At 37.3% G+C, this 17,246-nt stretch overlaps 1 protein-coding gene across 2 annotated transcripts in view; it reads right to left on the bottom strand.

Moving 5' to 3' along the window:
* The window catches only part of LOC764556 (glutamic acid-rich protein), an 89,728-nt gene that overhangs the window by 9,359 nt on the left and 63,123 nt on the right, over positions 1 to 17,246 (bottom strand). For both annotated transcript variants that reach the window (XM_030990281.1, XM_030990280.1), the window contains exons 9-11: positions 14,767 to 14,890; positions 7,621 to 7,704; positions 2,116 to 2,195 (exon numbers count right to left, since the gene is read on the bottom strand). In XM_030990281.1, the coding sequence (XP_030846141.1) occupies positions 2,116 to 2,195; positions 7,621 to 7,704; positions 14,767 to 14,890 (288 nt within the window). The remainder of the gene's footprint in view (positions 1 to 2,115; positions 2,196 to 7,620; positions 7,705 to 14,766; positions 14,891 to 17,246) is intronic.

A 17,246-nucleotide genomic window follows, 5' to 3' on the forward strand; every position in this document is an offset into this window, starting at 1 on the left:
TTTGTAAATTGTTGCAGACCCTTTAATTATTTATCTTTCAGTGCCCTAAAACCTTTTCCAATCGGCTAGGCGGATAAAATGACATGAACTTTTTTCTGACATCAACACACATAGCATAAATTATGCAATCAATGTCACATAGCTTGATTAGGACTTGTCATATGTATTGCTACGTTACGGCATACTGTCAATTACATATATACATACATACATGTATATATAGGACTGGTATTTGTGTATCTATCTATTTATTTTTTCATTTACTTGTATTTTTTGAGTGATTGATTGCTTTAACTATTTATTCATTTTATTTCTTTGCTCATGTATTAATTAATTTATCTATCCATCCATTCATTAATCAATTCATTAATTCATTTATTCATTCATATGTTATTCATCTATGTATTTATTCATTCATTTAGTCAGTAAGTTTGTTATTCATTTTCTCCTCCATTAATTTATTAGATACAAATTATGTATTTATTTATTCATCTATTTACGTATTCATCTATTCATTCATTCATTTAATTATTTCTGTTTTAAAATTAATTTATTCATTCATATTTTATTCATCTATTCATATATTTATTTATTCATCTATTCAATTAAGTGATTGATTGATTGATTAACTAATTGATTCTCAATAGTGCAGAATAGCTTCACATCTTCCTAAGATAAGTAGCAAGTGCCATGACAGATTCTCATGGCATACATTAAACAAGATATAATACAGTCAACCCTGCTTTAGTGACCACCTGTATAGAAAGACCACCTGTACAGTACAGTCAACCCTGCTTTAGTGACCACCTGTATAGAAAGACCTCCTATATAATACAGTCAAACCTGCTTTAGTGACCACCTGTCTACAGAGACCCCATATTTTGTTTCCCTTGAAAATAGTTTGTCATTGAAACATGTACTAAAGGAACCTGTACATAAAGACCACCTGCCTATAAAGACCACTTTTGTTGTCTCCCTTGGGTGGTCTTTCTAGACAGGTTTCACTGTAGTAGACAAAATGTTGATAAGTTCTTAGATATTTTCAAATAAATAATCTCGTCGTACCCTGATACCATCCGTTACTGATAGTTTAGAGTGAGTTCCTATCTACTCTAGATTTGTTTGTTTTAGTTTATTTGTTTTACATAACTGCTTAGAAAGCATAGGTATGCTTGCAAGTAAGCAACCAGGGGACCAATGGATTCAAGTCCTCTCCATAGGGACTCGGTAATGAGGAATAATGCCTTACCAAAGGGCACTAGTGCATAGACTTGGTTTTACCTGACTGCTAAGAAAGCATATGCTTGTAAGTAAGCAACAAGGGGACCAACAGATTTAAGTTCTCTCTGAGAGACTTGGTAATGAGGATTAATGCCTTACAAAAGGGCACGAGGGCATCGACTTGGTTTTGAACCCAGGACCTCCCTGCTATGAGACCACTGCTGTACCACTACCACTGAACCATCCACTAGATTCAAAGAAACAATAGCAATGTACACATGGGACCGTCATAGTTTTAAACTTTAAGTTACAAAACTTCAAAGTTATTAGCAATGATCTACTAACAATGAAAAAGGTTCACATAGGACTGAAACAACAAGTATTCAAAGCCGCGGGAAAGCATTCATTTGAACTACAAGCTGGCATCACCTGCATGACACATAACTCTGAGTTACTCCTTAATGCCCCTCTAAAGTGTTGGAAACCAACAATTTGATGTCAAAATTTCACTTAAATTGTATCATAATGTGAAAGAGGATGTAATTTAAGACACATTTCGGCAAGGATTTTCAAAACAAATGTGATTGAAGTTGAACATTGATTAAAGAATACAAAATTTTGGTTTTCTGTGTACAACAGGAAACCTAAATTTTGTATTCTGTTATCATAATTTGTCTTCAAACACATTTTTGGGGCAAAATCTTTGCAGAAATTGGTCCTAAATGACATCCTCTTTCACATAATGATACAATTTAAGTTGAATTTTACCTTCACATTTTTGGCGAATGTGGAGCTCCCAACACTTTAGAGGGGCTTTAAGATAGTGTACTGAATTGCCCGGGACTTGAATACATTAATCGAATAGACTTGATAAGAATTTCAATATTGACTTACCTATTTTAATTGCGATGGCTTTGGGCGTGAAGTGACGTGAAGAATCATTAACATGGACGGTGATCTCTTTGTCCTTCACTCTGTAAATTGGCAACAAATTTAGAGAAAGAGACAGAGAAATAGAGAGAGAGAGAGAGAGAGAGAAAGACAAGACAGGTGTGTTAATATTGTATAAAATATATCCTGCTCAAAGGCAGCAGTTATCATCTGTTAAGAGGAAGAAGGGTGTTAACAGATAACATTTTGACAACTGGATAAGGTGAGAAAATTTGATTGTTTTTCTTGTAAAGATATATTCTAAAATTCAACTCATATTCCTGGAAATTTAATCAGGATATTGGCTTCTTTCATATACAATCATTTATAGTTTATTTTGTTGTAAAGATAATTTCTTAAATGCAACTTATTCCTGGAAATTTAATCAAGATATTAGTTTCTTTTATATACACACATTTATAGTTTATCTTCAATTCAAGTATCTGTTTCACTGATTATAAAGAAGCATACTGGGGCATATATTCACAAAACTCTCAGAAATATAATGATTACGCCAAAATTTTCAAACAGAACAATCAATATTAACAATTATGGCAAGAAATCAATCACAGAAATCAATTAACATTAATATATTGCATTTTGCAAATCATTAATTGAATTCAGAAGAGAATGTATACATTTGCTGCAATTTATGCTTCCTTTTACAGTAAAAACTGTTGAAATGGAGTAATCCACTGATCCAATGTGAAGAGGCAACCACACTGGCATTGTCCCTCTTATTGAATTACACACACAGTTCATGTGATTCAATTTATATCATGCCCTTTAACATGCACTAATGTCACAGGAACATTATAAGTCACGATAAACATCCAAATTAATTGATTTTGAGACACAAATGTAAAGAAAGGAGGGCACAATCAAGCCGTAAATGCTGAGAACATGCTATTTTCAGAGTAAAATTCAAAGACTGAAGCTATGTCTTCCACATGCACTGCAGTTCACAATGCTGATCATGTTTGGTTGGTTTAATGGAAGAGAGTAGCATCCACAAATGGAGCAATCAAGCACGTTTCTTTTACAAACTTTTCCTCCATCTCCGCTCAGCCCGAGGCTTGCAGAACTTTTGACAGCAAAACAGCCAATTCCGGAACATCACGTCTGACCCCGTTTCCCTGCGTCGAACCTCTTACCTACAACTGAGGGCTCTAATCCAGGCAGGAATTCTCCGCAGCGATTATATTAATCATCATAATTATCCCTCCCATGGTGGCCGACGAGAGGATTACCGGGATTAGTTTGAAATCCAGTTACCTTGGATGACAATGAAGAAAACAATACCTCCAAATCCGGATGATGCATTCAAACGAAGCAAAACAAGAGGACAATGTGGGATGCCATTTGTACCACACTACACATGTACTTGTGGAAAGGAGGCTTTATCATCGTGGGTTCGGTGTGTGTGTGTGAGTGGGTGAGTGGGTGCGTGGGTGCGTGGAGCCCAGCACGTAGCAAATGGGATGCTGTGTGGAGGGGTGTATGTTGAGCAGTACGAGATGCTCAGGGGATCAAAACATGTGTGTGAGAGAGAGAGAATGATGCTGAAATACACAAGATGCTTTTATCAAGCCAGCCTGAAAAGAGCCATTTGAAGCCGGCCAAACTCGCAACAGTATCCTCACCATATTTTCTCTCTCTTTCTCTTTCTCTCTCTCTATCCCGCAATTTTCCTGATTCCTAAGGGGCCTCTCGCTCTTCCTTCCCCGTGATTATATTTGGCCGAGAAAATATTAACGGCAAACAATTACTGCCTCTGAGAGAGTGAAGACAGCCGGCGAAACTAATGAGCAGCTACCCGTAATTTATCCTCATCTTCCCATTCCAAACCTTCTCATTTTCTTTCCGTCACATTTGATTGAATTCGGGGGAGATTGGGGTCGGCATGAATTGCCAGCGTGGAGACAATTTGACATTTGGAAGATCGCCGAGGTATGGAGGTGTTTGCGAGAGGAGCTACGATCTGGCCCGGTTTGTTTAAAGTGTGAGGCGGGCGCCGGACAACGGCGACGCCGCTTCAGGTAATGTTAGACCGTGCAAAGTTGGGATCAATAAATCTATCATTTGGAGCACATCATATTAAAGAAGATGAAGGCAGGTGATATTGTTAGGTGGATACTGCCCAGCCTCTCCTTGGGGGACTGTCTTAAACGACCCTTCCAATCTCTAATAACAAATAGTGGGGGATGGGTGATGTTTATCTCCAGAAAATAGTCAGTGGCTGCAGATTTGTTTATCCAGGAGGTAACATAACATGAGAGAAGAAAAAAAAGAATGCAGAAAACACACACAGACGCTGAGAGAACTGCATGGCCCCCTAAGCTATACAAAAAATAGCAGCTATGAAAGGAGAAAGGGCCTCCTTTATTAACGCTTTCTGCCGATGGCATTTTAATGCAATCCATCATTGAATATAGCAGACAATTCAACATGTAGTTTTTGCTTAATTGCATGTCTAAATGTCAACAAATATTTTTAAACACATCTTTCATCGTATCCACAAAACAAAATTCAATAATCAAAATGGCACAATACAAAAAGAGAAGGCCTAAACATAAACAACCTTCTAGTATCATTATTATGTGCTATTGGTATTTCTTAATGAGATCTATACATGGTTACCAGAATCTTTAACACCCTACATGAGTTGTCCCCTCCCTCTTGAAGACATCTTAGATGGAATAAAAGCACTCTCAATGCCACCCATCAAACATCTTTTGGATGAGAGATGGAGAGATGCAGAGAGAGAGAGAGAGAGAGAGAGAGAGAGAAAGGAAGAGAAATAGAGAGAAAGATAGAAAAGAGAGAGAGAGAGAAAGAAAGAGAGAGAAAGAGAGAAAAAAGGACGGAAAGAGATAGAAAGAGAGAGAAAGAAAGAAAGAGAAAGAGAGAGAGAAAAAGAGAGCAATAGAGAAAGAGCAAGAGAGAGAGAGAAAAAGAGAGAGCAAGAGAGAAAGAGCAAGAGAGAAGTAGAGAGAGATGAAGGCCTTGAACACCCACAATCTGCTAGAATCTTTATTATGTATATGCAGCTGTCTTTTGAATCATAGACAGAACAAAACATCCTCAATTTCATCCTTCCATAAGCTTTAGATGAGAGATTGTGAAGAGAGCAAGAGAGACAGATAGAGGAGAGAGGAAGAGAGAGAGAGAGAGAGAGAGCTAGAGAGAAAGAGAAAGAGAGCAAGAGAGAAGGGGAGGGAGAAAAGTAAAAGAGATGGAGATGGCAAGAGAGACTACATCAAACAGACCTACACACCAACAACCTGCTACTACATTATTCTCTGACATTGCTGTCTTAATCAGATGTACATGTATGTTAAAGGCATCGTTTAACAATGTTAAAACTGAGATGCATGACCCTACGTGTTATCAGTGTCTGTGATATGATGTAATGTTGAAGCCCTAAAAAAGTTACGCTTCAAAATGATCATGAAATGCCTCAAAAAAGTAAAAAATCTTTGAATGACTGGTTTTACCATACTCATTTTCCCTAATAGACTGTAGTGTTATAAAAACCGTTGGGGAAATGGTTTTTTAAAATTTTGAATTCCAATCATAAATATCTTGATAATCAGACAGGTGATCGGCTTGTTAACGTCATGGGATTCCTGACTGACCTACAGGTTTATAATTATGATTGCAGCTTGAGCTAAATCCAGGATTCTGTTTAGAATCTGAGACAAAGATACTCAATCCCTTTAATCAGATCTACGTGTATTTGAAGAGCTCAGTGGTTATCACAAGAATCCTACATCAGTTACCCACTCCCCTCTTGAAAACATCTTAGGTGGAAACAAAAGCACCCTCCATGCCATCCCTCCATCACACTTGCACGATCGAGAGACGCAAAGACAGAGGGGATACGCATCAGGAAGACTCGGACACACCATCGATGCATGTCGCCATGGTTACCCGCGATGACATCACAAGAAATTAGGCCGAGAGGGGAGTACGTAGCAGGTCAGATGGGGAGGGTAGGTGGATTAATGGAAGGCCTAATCAGGCGGTTATCGAGTGCGGATAGTTTGAATGACCTACTTATAACAAGCCTTTAATCCGCTCGCTCCAGTATTTGCCGAGAAAAGAGGATATAATTAGGAAAGAAGCTTTCCAACTAATTTGTAAATGTTGCAGTGGGGGACATTTTAATCTAGCTAATCCCTTTGATGAAGTAATACACCAATCAACTACTTACACTGTAAATAATTATCTCTGCATATATTAATCAGTGCACACATTTTATTTGCTAATATTAAGTTTTAAAACCTTTTTTATTTATTGGTGCTCTTTGGAGTTTATGGACTATCTCACCACTTTCACTATATTTTTCTTCATTTTAGCAAGTTTTCTTTAGTTTAAACCAGGGCTCTCTTTTGTTCAAGGGAAAGCTCTTTTGGGGCTTACAAGTACTAAATTCTTCAACACTCCTTCAACTTTTTTTTATGGGCAATATTTATTCATGGGATAAGACTACAATGAATTTCCAGACTTGAGCAAAGTATCGCTTCCCTTATTTTATTGCTAATAAATTTGTTTCTTCGGGTAATAGGTCACTATGTCAAGATGCTTCAACAGGTAAAGCACAATACAATTGAAATTGCCTAAGGTTGATTTTTTGAATGTTTTTGCAATTATGTTCAGATGTCCTTTGGAGCTCACAAGAGTGCATGTCTCTGCTGTTATTATTCATACATGGAAAAAAATACATGTAAACCCTATTTATTTTTTAAAAAGTTTGACAAAAAAACTATTCTTCCTCCTTCAGATGCCCCATCTGTTTCTGTTTACATAATAATAATAGTTATACTATAATATGCTGTTCTTGTATAGTGTATAGCACATTATCATAAAACATCTCTATGCGCTTCCAAAGGATTATTATCAACAATTTAGCTCCGGCAACCTTAGCGCTCAATACATTCAAGGAATGAATCCTACCAGATACCCACTTACTACACCTGGGTCGAGTGTGGCAAATGTATACTAATGTCTTGCCTGAGGACATTAGTACAATGGCGAGATTTGAACCCCATTTCTTGTGGCCCACAGTCTGGAGAATTATCCACTAAACCACTTGCACTCTCTCACGAAAAGTTACACAGCGCCAAATATGACTTATGTGCAATTTTCTGGTTCTAGTTCTTTTCTTGATTTCATAATTAAATTGCAAATCATGTAATGAACATAATGTTGCAAATAATTTCATGTCATTATCTATTTTCTTCATACTCATGTTTTTTTAAAGCTGATTTTATACATTCTTGCGACACTGTCTATACACAAATGATTTTTTTTTATGTGATTGATACACTTGAACTTTCCACAACTTAAAGAAAATTGAGCCAAATATGATGTTTCTCCCACAGTGAAAAGTAGAATACATAATCAAATCGAAAGAATACACTAATTAATAAAAAATGGAATAAGTAATAAAATAAGCCTACTTACTTAATATCAGAGAAGATAGAAGGAGGCAGTTCCAGCAGACTGACCAGTAATGCTACAATTTCATCGGCATCCTCCTCAGTTATGCTGAAAACAAAATTAAAGAGAGTTAGTATATTTTAGATATTATAACATTGAATTATATAAATTCTATAAAAGGATAATCTTTTTTTTCCATCAGCATCATCCTTACTAATCCTGAAAAAAAAGACAAGATAATTAGTGATTTGACATATTACATCATATCAAATCCTATATATATTATATAATTTAAAAAAATCTAATTGGACTAAATATAATCTGTTGAGTGCTAGAAGGTTGTTAACTCCATTTAAAAAGCTTCTATTAACAGTTAAGGCAATCTGTGCCCTAAACAGACAGTATTTCAGATTGCTAGCATTGGTACAAGTATTATATTTTTGTGTGAAAGATATCACATTAAGTTGAAAACAGTAAGTTATTCTACTTACTCTAATACCGCTACAAATTCTATAGAGCTTTACGTAGTGACCATACAGGCCTACCCATAATGCTCAAAGGCGACTGTCGTAATTTGCTTGTCTAAGCAAAGCAGATTTACTATCAAATATTTTACTAATACGGTCTTTGCTTTATTTTCAGTCATGAAATTTCAACAAAAGACAAAAGAGCAAGAGTGTACAGCAAGCTGTTGCCAATTGCGAGTTGCATCGATAAAGCAGATTTGCTGAGGCAACAGGTGTCGTTTATCAAACAGGATGAAGAGAGGGGGAGTGATGAATAGAATGGGGAGGGGGAAAGAAATCAGTAATTGGGTAAAGCGATCGATAAATTTGCAGAGGGGTAGGTATTTTGGTAGGACGCACAGCTGGTCAACGTGGCGGTGAGAAGTATTGATCAGGGGGACGGCTGTCTGTGAGGATTTAGTGGGGGATTTCGTTTATGATGGGCCTTGATGTGACAGTGAGGAAATGGATGGGGGAACAAGTGGGAGGAAAGGAGGGAGGGGGGATATCGAGGAAGAATTTGGAGGGGAAGAGTAGATAGATGGAGAAACAGAAAGATAGATAGAAAGATAGATAGGGATTTTGTAGAGCATCAATATCTAGTCGCCATATCAAAGGTGAACCACATATCAATAATGAGATGGCCCAAGGGGAAAAGATGAATGTTTGATTAAAATACTGTGAAGATCATAATTGGAAGACATGAAATTTTGTTGAAAATATGGAGGAAAAATAGGTCTCAAGTAAAGTATGAAATGATAGATCGTAAGTTACTCTTTACAAAGAATATTAATATATACATTTTCTTAGAAAGATCATTCACCAAATTATCTATCTAACTAGCTAGCCCTTAAGAGATTGAGAATTAGATAGACAAACACCAATCAAACCCAAACAGATAGCAGTTCAGTAATCAATTTTATAGCTCACTAAACTACATGTTCTATAGAAACTGCTCTCAGCATTTCCCTCTAAAAAAATACATTTATTGCAAATTAATATCTTACACCAAATGGCTACCAAATGCCATACAGCAAACACTTAATGAAAGCTTCGCTCCAAGCAATTTTCATATCTCAAATCAAATCTCAAATCCCAAGAGAATATGGACCTTCACAATAATACAACATTAATCTTTGATCGTGACCCCCCAAAAAAACTTCAGTTATGTCATCAGAGATACCACTCAATGAAATAAATAAATATATTTATGATATTCATAATTCAAATCCAATTTTAAGGTATTGGACGTGTTTTTTTTCTTTTCTTTGCTGAAAGTGTCCGGTACTATTGGCTATTTCTTAGCATCATAATCATGACAAGGTCTCACTTGACTTCGTTAGAAAGTGGGTGTATAACCAAAACAGATATAGGCAATATTGTAAACCACATATGCACTTTTCTATAATTGTCAAACAACATTTTCATTTCGCATTTGGTTGGTTGTGTTTTGTTCCTGATTTTGTTTTTGTTTTGTTTTTATGTTATGAAAATGATGTTGCTATGACTTGAACAACCATTTTGATGAAAATTTATAATACTGGTAGCACATTAAACACCAAACATCTCATAAAAAAATACATCCTTGGCTGCGAGAACCAACCAACCAACCCCGGTGCTACCGCAATCACCAAACCGAGGCTATAGAAGTGCACACAGGCATCTTGGCTTTCCCTTTTCGTCCTTCCCTAAATTAGATTGCCAAACACTTCCGCTAAGTTCCGCCATGCAAATATTGATTGCTGGCCTTCCTGGCATATACTCAATACCACATTCTCCTAACAACATCTTACCCCATACCTCCTTTGCCTGGAAATGCATGTAGGAACAACACCGCAAACAATGTCCTTACACGGTGTTTAACCTTTTCAAATGTCTCTTTTTTTCTGCAGAGTGTACAGATTTGGCAAAGGTATTGTAAAAAGGCGAAAATCTTCATGAAGTCTGCCTTGGTGTGTTCAAAATCAATTACAAAAAAAGACAATTTCCCATTTTTACTTGTGGTCTTATTGACATCCGCTCAGAACCAGTAAGGCGTTGCATCCGTATTTAAGAAATTCCCTTCTGGCACAAAATGGATGATTACCCAATACCACATTTTTGTATAATTCCAACATGAATTCTGGTTATTTTGATCTTTAGGGAGTATTCCTTTGTGCCATTAAATTTACAGAAGAGTTGAATGAGTCAAATATTGAGTTTTTCAAGAGTGGAAAGACTCTCTACTTGTTTCTAACATAATGTCAGCTTATGATAAATCAACAGTACCTTTAAAAAATCATCAGGGTTCATATGGTAATTTACAATTTTCCACCTTGCCATTCCAAAATCATGTAAAAAAAAGAATCATTCAAAAACCTCCAGGGCCTAATAGAATTCCATGATTACCTCGGAAAAATGCACATTTTTATTTTTCACTTTCATGCTCCAGATTCCGGGAGAAAATGTAAAAATAGAATCAGAATTAACTGCTTTAATCATCATCGCAACTAGACCTCAAAACCCACATTCCCATGCATTTGCATTCATGCGGGAAGCGAGAGAATTTCATCATACCTGTATGCACATACTGATGTGCGGTAATGTTTCCTTTCTGGGTCATGCTGCTGTTCATATCGAAGATATAAATTGTTATTGGATAATTGCAAGCGCAACTTTTCAATAATTTGTGTCATTTTAATGGCAAGGGAAAGAAGTGAACTGTCGATCATTTCAAGTCAGGGAGACCTTGTTTCTTGTCGGTACTTTTCTCTCTCTTCCTTGCTTTCTCCTCCCCCTTCCCTTTCTGTCCCCCCCCCCCCCCCCTCTCTCTCTTTCTATCTCTTTCTCTCTCTCTCTCTTCCTCACTCCCCTCTCTCTCTCTCTCTCTCTCTCTCTCTCTCTCTCTCTCTCTCTCTCTCTCTCTCTCTCTCTCTCTATATATATATATATATCTATATCTTCATCCCACCTCTATCCTCCTATCTTCTATATACATCATCAACTCCTCTTGCTTTGTCATCAACAAACCCTTTTTTCATCCCCCTCCCCCCCCCCCTCTCTCTCTCTCTCTTTCTCTCTCTCTCTCTCCCTCTTCTCTCTCTCTCTCTCTCTCTCTCTCTCTCTCTCTCTCTCTCTCTCTCTCTCTCTCTCCCATACATTAACCATGACAACAGATCAATCAAACCACTGACTGTTGTTAGCTCAGAGAGCCCACGACACATTACCCCATCAATCACATAGTCAATCTATAATAAAACCCTGTGTTTTCTGACATCATCCCCCCCCCCCCCCCCCCCCCCCCCCCCCGTCTCCCTCTCTATCCACAAACAACTGCTCTTTGCCACGTCAACAACATTCAAAGTTCATGCAAGATTTTTTTCAATTGTATAACAAGGCAAAATGGCACCACATGATGGAATTTCAATTTCATGGTTTGTATTATTCTTACCTTAAATTGCTTTGATTCAATTTGTCTGTTGGCAGCCATGACGGCGTTATATAACCCTATTTTTAAAGTAGATGCGTGAGTGAACTCCTTACTGGCTCTCAACAGATGAATTATACATTCATCTGATACGACTGAATCTCCCATCAAGCAGAGCCATCTATATACAGAGTTTGGCTAACCCGGTTCGAGTTGGTCACAATATGGCGACTACTGCTTTGTTGGGCAAGCACAAAACAAAAGAATATACGCCATGTTGTGACCCAGCGAACCAAGTTGGCCGAACTCTCCAAATCAATGGCACTGCCATCAAGAGCACTACTACCCCCTCCTTTGTTTTTCTCCTACTCCTCTCCAACATTATTACCATCACCATCACAACCATCACCATCATCATCATAACCACCACCACCACCATCACCACCACCACCACCATCATCATCATCCCCATCATCATCATCATCATCATCATCATCATCATCATCATCATCATCATCACCATCATCATCATCACCATCATCCTCCTAACCAACAGCATCACCATCATCACCACCACCACCACCATCATCATCATCATCATCATCATCATCACCATCATCCTCCTAACCAACAGCATCACCATCACCACCACCACCACCATCATCATCATCATCATCATCATCATCATCACCATCATCCTCCTAACCAACAGCATCACCATCATCACCACCACCACCACCACTACCACCATCATCACCACCACCACTACCACCATCATCATCACTACCATCATCATCATCATCATTTTCACCATCATCCATATAAATCCCACAATTTACACTCACAAAAACCATAAAAACATGAAGCTTGAATTGTGTAATACAATCCTCATCAAACAAGAATACAAACAAGGGTGTGCTTGCTAATGCCATAATCCACAGATGCTAACTTTGAGTACCATCACTTCACATACTTTCAACAAAAGAGGGGGTAGTTTAACAAAGCCCCATTTCTTTAAATGCAAGTGCTGATCATATTGTCTGAAAACAGCTCTCCATGACCAATATGATTTGTAGCAAGCATCATCTGAATATTAGTTTGGTTCATGACTTTTAAATGATAATAATAATGATTATAAAATGGTGCTTATGAAGCATTTTCCATCTAAGTCTCTAAGCGCTATTATCATTATTATTAAACATAGTTTGTAAAGTAAATTTAACTCTCCCAATATTTCAAAGTGAGACTAGTGAAATCTTTCCAGTGATACATTTTAGATGTTATTCTTGTGGTTATAGGATAAACCAGCACAGTAAATACGAAATAAACAAAGAGACAGTGTTATTATTATCCTCATATTATAGACAAATATTGATGCAGAGGTTTAAATGAAATAATCATAATTTGATTTAAAATGCAGTCAACAATTTCATTTTCAGAAAGATGGACACTGCTACCATACACAACTAGATGGAACTTCAACTGCGCGCAGTCGAAATGATGCCTCCGTCATAGAGCAATTTTACAAACCAAAACAGAAGAAATTTGTCAAATTCAAGTTCAATTGTAATCCATTAACAGGTTCTCAGAATATCGTGATTACAAGCAATTTCTCATATACATATATGACCCTTTGATCTTTGACCTCATGACCCTAAAATCTACTCAGCTCATTGGCTCTGCAAGATGTCCCGAGTTAAATAGTAATCCCTCTGTCAGTTCTAATGAGAATGCGTTCACAAGCTATTTTTGCATACATTATGAGCCCATGACCTTTGACCTATGACCTCATGACCCAAGAATCTACTCAGTTCATTGGCTCTGCAAGATACATACATAAACTAAGTTTGGCAGGAATCCATCAATCTGTTCTAATGATAATGCGATCACAAGCTATTTTTCAATACATAATAAGCCGCATGACCTTTGACCTTGACCTGATGACCCCAAAATCTAATCAGTTCATCGGCTCTGCAAGTAACAAACATGACCTAAGTTTGGCAGAAATCCATCAATCGGTTCTTCAGATAACGCGATCACGAGCTGTTTTTGCATACATAATAAGCCCTGTGACCTTTGACCTCATGACCCCAAAATCTAATCAGTTCATCGGCTCTGTAAGATACATACATGACCAAAGTTTGGCAGGAATCCATCAATCGGTTCTTCAGATAACGCGATCACGAGCTGTTTTTGCATACATAATGAGCCCTGTGACCTTTGACATTTGACCTTGTGACCCCAAAATCTAATCAGTTCATCGGCTTTGTAAGATACATACATGACCAAAGTTTGGCAGGAATCCATCAATCGGTTCTTCAGATAACGCGATCACGAGCTGTTTTTGCATACATAATGAGCATTGTGACCTTTGACCTTTGACCTTGTGACCCCAAAATCTAATCAGTTCATCGGCTCTGCAAGATACATACATGACCAAAGTTTGGCAGGAATCCATCAATCGGTTCTTCAGATAACGCGATCACGAGAACGGGACGTACGGACGGACGGACGTACGGACGTACGGACGTACGGACGTACGGACGGACGGACGGACAACCCGAAAACATAATGCCTCCGGCTACTTCGTAACGGAGGCATAAAAATGAGAAGAATATACTCATTCTGAACAGAGAGGGGGTAAGTGCACTATACCATTGATGTCAAAAGGTGACTTCTGAAAAATCTCTGATGACAGAATTTATAAAAAAGAAACCTCATTTAGAATGTGTTGATTCTTTTGTAACGCAAGAGGGAAGTGAGAAAATGTAAACTTTGTCTATGAGTCATACAAATGGAAGATAATTGAATCTATTTTAACGGTAGATCCAGGGTTTTTTCGACTGGGAAAGGGGTTTAGTTTAGTCTCAAACAGTGCTGACAAGGTATACAAAAATGTAAAAGCCAAGAGAGAGAGAGCGGTGGGGGTATTTTCACTCTAGTATGCATCAAAATTACCCCCTCTATGTTCAGAATGATTATATTCTTTTCATTTTTGTATGGTAGCTGTGTTCATTGTCTGTAAATATAATTGTTGACTGCATTTTAAATCTAGTTATGATTATTTTATTTAAACCTGCGCCATGAGCATCACTATTGTGATGAAGACCGGCGCATTATAAGTGTTCATATTATTATTATTATGGCATATTTGGCTTGGACAGGGGGGTTATCATGTGCATGCATGCCTTCCCTATTGGCTCCACGGCTGCTGCAATAATGGGAGGGGGAAAAAAGGATGAGAAACGTTCAACTTACTCTTCTTTGAATGTGATGAAAATGAACCCTGAGTACTCAGGCTCCTTGTTCTCCTCTTTCTCATCTTCCTCTTCCTCTTCGTTCTCTCCTTCGTGCATATCCTTGTCACCAACATCTACAAGTTCTGGAGAGTAACGATACATGGAAAGCATAAAGTTAGTAAATACATATTGTATAACTATAGGAAAAGATGTGTAACAAAAATGATAAAAGTTTTGATCAAACAAAGTATATAGTATATTATTTCCAAAAAGAATTCACCTTACTTTTTTAACAATTTGGACCTTCTATTATGGTATACATGCAAAACATAGAAACTTGTTGAAGATATTTGGCTTAGGAGAGAGGAGGAGAGAGGAGGAGAGAGGAGGAGAGAGAATGAGGAAGGGGAGAGAATGTAGGAGACAGGATAGAGGGATGGATACAAGAAGAAAGGAGGAGTGAGAGTGAGAAAGTAAAAGAGAAAGAGAGAGAGAGAGAGAGAGAGAGAGAGAGAGAGAGAGTGCAAGATAATGAGATAGAGGGGGAGGAAGAGAGAGAGAGGAAGACAGGGCGGGGGAATCATTTGTCAAATTTCATATTAGTTTATACAAAACAAATTGAGATGATATAATAGAAAAAAATTATTTGTTGATAACTCTGTGTTATATTTTTCAATGCTGATTCCCTGTTTTGTATGAACTCTACCATTTGTTATTACAATTTGTAACTTTTTTCAATGCTGATTACTAGTACCTGTTTTGTATGAACTCTTACTATTGTTCACTATAATTTGTTACTTGTTATTTTTTTCAATGCCGCTTACCTATTTTTAATGAACTCTACTATGTTTTATTACAATTTGTTACTTGTTACTTTTTTCAATCGCTGATTACCTGTTTCGTATGAACTCCTATAATTTAAAAAAAAAAAAAAAATTCAATGCTGATTACCTGTTTTTCATGAACTCTACCATTTTTTATTACAATGTGGTACTTGGTAATTTTTTCAATCGCTGATTACCTGTTTCGTATGAACTCCTACAATTGTTCACTATAATTTGTTATTTGTTATTTTTTTCCATGCTGATTACCTATTTTGTATGGACTCTATCGCTGTAAAATCATGGCAAAGTCGGCTTTGATGCGATGATGTTTTTTTTCTTTCTATCAATTATTTATCTATCTAAAGATTTAAAATTGAAAATTGAAAAAAAGGGAGGAGCAGGGAAACAGGGAATGGTGGGGAGAGACAGAAAGACCAAAAAAAGGAGAGAGAGAATATTCAAGAGTGGAGAGTTTAAAGACGGGTGGGAGACAGGGTTAGTGGGGATACATAATCTAGGAGAAAGGAATAAAGACAGTCAAGGGGCTAGCCAAAATCATTTCAATCCTTAGCCCTCATTATAACATCATTTGCCATGCTCAGGAGCAGGCCAGGAGCTTACCCCCCCCCCCCCTCACCCGATGATAGTCGGGGTAATTTGATATGCACATAGCCCAGTGAGCAAATCAATGGATCCACTATGCCTGGCAAGCCAAGCGATACCAATTCAATTTTACCCTCCGCAAATCCAAATTTTCACCATGTGGCCATGCGCTAGCGCAACATGAGAGACCAGCGGGCATAATTAGCCCTCTTTTGACCATTTTCCGAATACTCGGGTGAAATTCATCTATTTCAGTATATCATATTGATTGTTGGCTCTCCATGCTGGGGTATTATATCACATGATATCGCAAGGGAAGTATTAATATTCTCACCCTGTTGAATAAAATTGCAACTTGCCGACTTCCAAGTTTCATGATGAATATTTGATGAACATTTCATGGTCTGTGGGGCACGCGCATGTACCGATGTACCATTAGGAAATCAATTTGTTCACAACGTATTACGACGGCACAAAAACAGTGAAACAAAGTCATAACATCCCTATTGACGATAACTCTACTGTGAAAGTGCACATTGTATCAAAGGTCAAGAAATATGAGCCGAAAACAAAATCATATTTTGGGGGACTAAGGGATAATATAATAATACTGAGAAGCTAACATTTGGTATGCCTTGCAAACATGACTATAATATTTCATTGAAGAAAATATTATCGCTTTCTTCAATAAAAGTGTGCAATTACTAAATCAAACATTTAACAAATTGGACATAAGTAAACACAAATCTAATATCAAAAAGAAAAAGGACATATAAATGTAAACAAAATAATAATAAACAATTTAAACTGCAAACGGAATGTGGATTTTCGATGTAATTTGAAGGACATTGTTGATGAAAACATAGTGTTTGAAATTGATAATATTCTAATTATCCAGCCATGCTTATTTTCCACCAACTATACATGTTAATCGATTCCAGAAATCCCGCCCCGTACCACACAAGCTTATTAAAATCATTCACTACGCACTTGTTGTTCATGTGTGTTCGGCCATCTTCATAACGGTGAGCGATGCAGCGTAAATTTCTTTCGACCAATGGGGTAGTTTCTT

Source organism: Strongylocentrotus purpuratus, unplaced genomic scaffold (assembly GCF_000002235.5).
Source record: "Strongylocentrotus purpuratus isolate Spur 01 unplaced genomic scaffold, Spur_5.0 spur5_scaffold_19, whole genome shotgun sequence".
Lineage (NCBI taxonomy): Eukaryota > Metazoa > Echinodermata > Echinoidea > Camarodonta > Strongylocentrotidae > Strongylocentrotus > Strongylocentrotus purpuratus.